The sequence below is a fragment of the Macrobrachium nipponense genome, chromosome 2, assembly GCF_015104395.2.
Source record: "Macrobrachium nipponense isolate FS-2020 chromosome 2, ASM1510439v2, whole genome shotgun sequence".
NCBI classification, from domain to species: Eukaryota; Metazoa; Arthropoda; class Malacostraca; order Decapoda; family Palaemonidae; genus Macrobrachium; species Macrobrachium nipponense.
In genome coordinates this window covers 140,072,211-140,076,308 of record NC_087201.1, presented here as the reverse complement: position 1 = coordinate 140,076,308, position 4,098 = coordinate 140,072,211, and the positions used below count along the sequence as shown (strand labels likewise).

The 4,098-nt window shown below is 43.7% G+C and overlaps 1 protein-coding gene across 1 annotated transcript; it reads left to right on the top strand.

The window, feature by feature from the left end:
• Nucleotides 1-209: 209 nt before the first annotated feature.
• On the top strand, nt 210-1,987 carry LOC135221325 (uncharacterized). Its single transcript, XM_064259129.1, has 4 exons — nt 210-293; nt 458-1,033; nt 1,193-1,613; nt 1,692-1,987. Exons 1-4 carry the CDS (start codon nt 210-212, stop codon nt 1,985-1,987), a joined length of 1,377 nt encoding a protein of 458 aa, XP_064115199.1.
• The last annotated feature ends 2,111 nt before the right edge of the window (nt 1,988-4,098 follow it).

Sequence of the window (4,098 nt, the reverse complement as noted above, 5' to 3'; positions counted from 1 at the left end):
TGGCGGGGCAGTGGGTCTCACTGAAAATCCATGTGCCCTTCGACAGTGGATGGTGGCTGCCCTGAAGTTGCTCGGGTCATCACAGAACTTGAGACCTCACAACAACTGCACCAAAGAGGAGAGCACACCCACCACCATGAGAAACAAACCACAGTGTACAGAAGAAATTTGTCCAAGATGTTCGTGCACTGACAGCAGTCATTGAGGAGATGGGCAACCCCTTTGAAGAAGAAAGCACAGATTTGCTGGTCCTAGACACACAGGAGATCCTGGGCCCAGCTGCAGTAGAGAGTGTGCGTACAGCTGTGCAAATGGGGCGAGATCAGTTCCATTTATTTGTGAAGGAACGTCTGGCAGACAGATCCAAACCACTCAATGATGTCATCAAACGCAACAAACTTCCATTATTTGCATCCATCAAGGTGAAAAGTGCCAATAAGAACAAGCAACAAACTAGCCTCTGCAAGGGAGTGATTCAGAGCTTTTCTCCAGACTATACATCACATGCCAAACCAGAGATGGCGATCTCGAGCAGTTCTTCAAACATGAGAACAGTGCACACCCGCCTGCACTATCACAAAATGGACGGATCCGCTTTGGTTCCAAATCTGACTTGCTGAGGCCTTTGGAACAGCTTGTTGAACCAACGTCTCACCCACCACAAGTCTCTTCTGTGATCCTCGATGGGGCTGCAGTGGTTCAAATGCTGAACCCTGGCCACAGCAAAACATTTCTTGACTATGCCACAGACGTATTCGTTCCATACATTCTGTCACAGCTTCAAAATCATTCTCGTCTGGATCTAGTGTGGGACCGCTATGCAAACTCAGGCAGCTTGAAGGCAACTGCAAGGGCTAACAGAGGCAAGGGAATCCGCAGACGTGTTACTGGCACTGCCCTGTTACCAGGGAACTGGCACACATTCCTCCGTGTCGACGAGAACAAGGAAGAACTCTTCCACTTCCTGTCTAAGCAGGTCATGGAGTCCATCAATGTGCCAGAGAAACAGCTGATTGCTACTGACGGTGAACAGGTAATCTGAATCCCCCTGTTTATATCATATGTCAATACATGTACCCACATTGTCATGGATCTGTAATATAAAAATTAATGTTAATTTCATATAGATTTTTTTGATGATCAGTTGACCGCCTTCACCAAATATATGACATTTTTATGCTTATATCAACAGGTCATTGCTGTACCACCCTTTGAAGACACAGCAGCTTTGGCCCCATGCAATCACGAGGAAGCGGACACGCGCATGATGGTTCATGCAGCAGATGCTGTTAAATCTGGACACCGCAGAATACTCATCCGTACCGTGGACACAGATGTGGTGGTTCTTGCTGTGTGGATGGCCCAGGAGCTACATGAGGCAGTCGATGAACTATGGCTAGCAATTGGTACTGGCAAGAGCTTCCGCTACATAGCAGCACACAAGCTGGCTGCTTCACTGCCAGACAAATCCAAGGCACTGCCAGTCTTCCATGCAATCACAGGGTGTGATATAGTCTCGAGCTTTGCAGGTCGTGGCAAGATAACTGCATGGGCAGTATGGGACATTTTCCCAGAAGTGACAAATGCATTTCTGACCTTGGCATCTGCACCAAGTGAGATTTCTGAGGACACATTGGCAACCCTGGAGAGATACATAGTACTCCTGTACGACTGAACATGTACATGTTCAGAGGTGAATCTGGCAAGGAAGAAACTCTTTGCAAAGAAAGCGCGATCTATTGAAGCAATACCTCCAACACAGGCAGCCCTAGAACAGCATGTGAAGAGGGCAATGTACCAGGGTGGATATTGTTGGGGGCAGTCTCTTGTCCCACGCTGCACTCTACCATCACCATGTGACTGGGGGTGGGTGGAAAATGACGGACAGTTTGATCCTTTGTGGACAACACTACCAGAAGCTGCCAAATCCTGCTATGAACTGATCTCTTGTGGTGCAAAAAGGTTGCAGTGGGAGATGCAAGTGTAAGAAAGCAGCTCTGAAATGCACAGCACTATGTGGCTGTGATGGTGATTGCTCAGACTGATTTGGAACTGTGCAGAACTTTACGTGTTATTGAATTGATTGATCGCAAGTTCTCTTGCTTGTCGTGTGATCAATTACATGCATATAAATGTACATAATAATTATGGGATTATCACTTGATTATCAGTTGATAATGTGAATTAAAAATTTCATGTTTCATTACAACTATTTAATTCCTTGGCTTCACATTTGTACATCTAGACACCAGAATCAAGTATATAGCTGGCACATAACCAAATATATCAGTCATAAATTTTTCTTTTTTTTAGCCTACCATCTTGAAATCCAATATGGCGTCACCAAATCAACTTCTAACTAGAACCATTCAATTCCTTGACCTCAAATATGTATATCTAGACTAAAACCAAGTCTCTAGCTGGTATATAACCAGAATTATCTGTAATTAAAGATTTGTAAGCCGCCATTTTGAAATCCGATATGGCGGCCACTTTGGGGTTACTACAAAAGTGGTTCCATATCTGAAAATGTTCCACAATATAATATTCTATCATTCCTCCATGTTTGGTGCTTCCATCACCAAATGCACAATTCTTATGAATTTTTTTGCTATGCTGCTGTACTATATGGAAAGATAATTAAGTTCGTAATCGTATTTTAAAGTTGACATATATAGGCCTAATATTTTTTTCAATTTCATTAGAATAGGTTAATACTGATTTGTTTTCATTTTAAGATTTACTTTATTACGTGTTACAATGAATGAAAATCCATAGTTTACTAGTCATAGTGTTTTTTAACTCTTCCAAAAGTATTCTGTCTTTCTCCTGCAAAGAAAGATTGCCTGGATCTCCCATCTACCTTCTGAAATTGTTCTTAGCTCTCTCTCTCTTCTCTCTCTCTCTCTCTCTCTCTCGCTCTCATCGTCCATCATCTTCTCTCTCTCTCTCATCTCTCTCTCTCTCTCTCTCTTGCGCTTTTGACGGCAATGATGCCTCACTGCTGGGGTGTCATCACAAAGCCAAATCATTGCAGAGGGGTTTTGTTTAACCAGCAATGAGCGCCTTCCCTCTGCTCATTGGCGCTGCTCACCAAAACAATACCAGTTCTTAAGTCGTCTATCGCTCCAACTGTGAATTTTTATATATATTCAGAAATTTCTGAATGTATATATATTCACATTTTTTAATATATCTTGTAACGTGTTCTGGTTTTGTCCCTACTTTTGTTTAATGGCAGACTCTCTTGTCGAGAGGCTGAGTCAATAATGCCCGAAGCTGATGGTTGGTTTGGGAATCTGTCGGAAGCTTCTATTCTTCTCTTCTGGATTTCGAAGTCTTCCTCCTTCCTTGGAGACAGACGGAGGCAGTGTGTTCGTTCGTTCGTCCTCCTCCATGTGTGCCTTGACTCTTGAAGGACGCTTTCTTGTGGGATTCTTGCGGATTTGGAAGATCTTTCTCCTTGGTTCTCGTAAGTAGATTGTCATATCTCGCTCTCTTTCTCTCTCTCCTCTTGCGCTTTTGACGGCAATGATGTGTCACTGCTGGGGTATTATCGTAATGCCAAATCATTGCAGAAGGATTTTGTTTACACCATCAGTGAGCACCTTCCCAGTCTTCGTTTCGGCCATCGTCTGCCTGTATCCTGTCTCCGCTTTCTCTCAGCCCTTGTGTCAGCCTTCCCCATCGTCAGGTTCTGCAACATCTTCCATCTGAATTTCTGCTGTGTCTAAAGGAGCCTTCTTCCGACCTCTCTCCTTCCTTGGGCCTTGTTCTCTGTCTTTTCTAAAGCCCGCCATTAACGTTCAGTTATGCCTGCACAGTTATAACTGCACAGTCGGACTGTGCAGGCAGGCAATTGTTCCCCACTAACGATACAGTCCTTTTCCTCAGTCCTCCTCCGTAGCAGCCTCGGCGTAAACACACTATGCTCTAGCTGTAATTGGCTTGCTGGTAGAAAAAATCATGAACGTCGAGTAAGACGTCCAGTGGTAGAAAAAATCGAAATAAATACTCCCATGTGAATTTGGTAAGGGTTTAAATTTGACCCCACGGACTTTTATAATGTTTATTGAATATTTTATTATTGAACGAAGT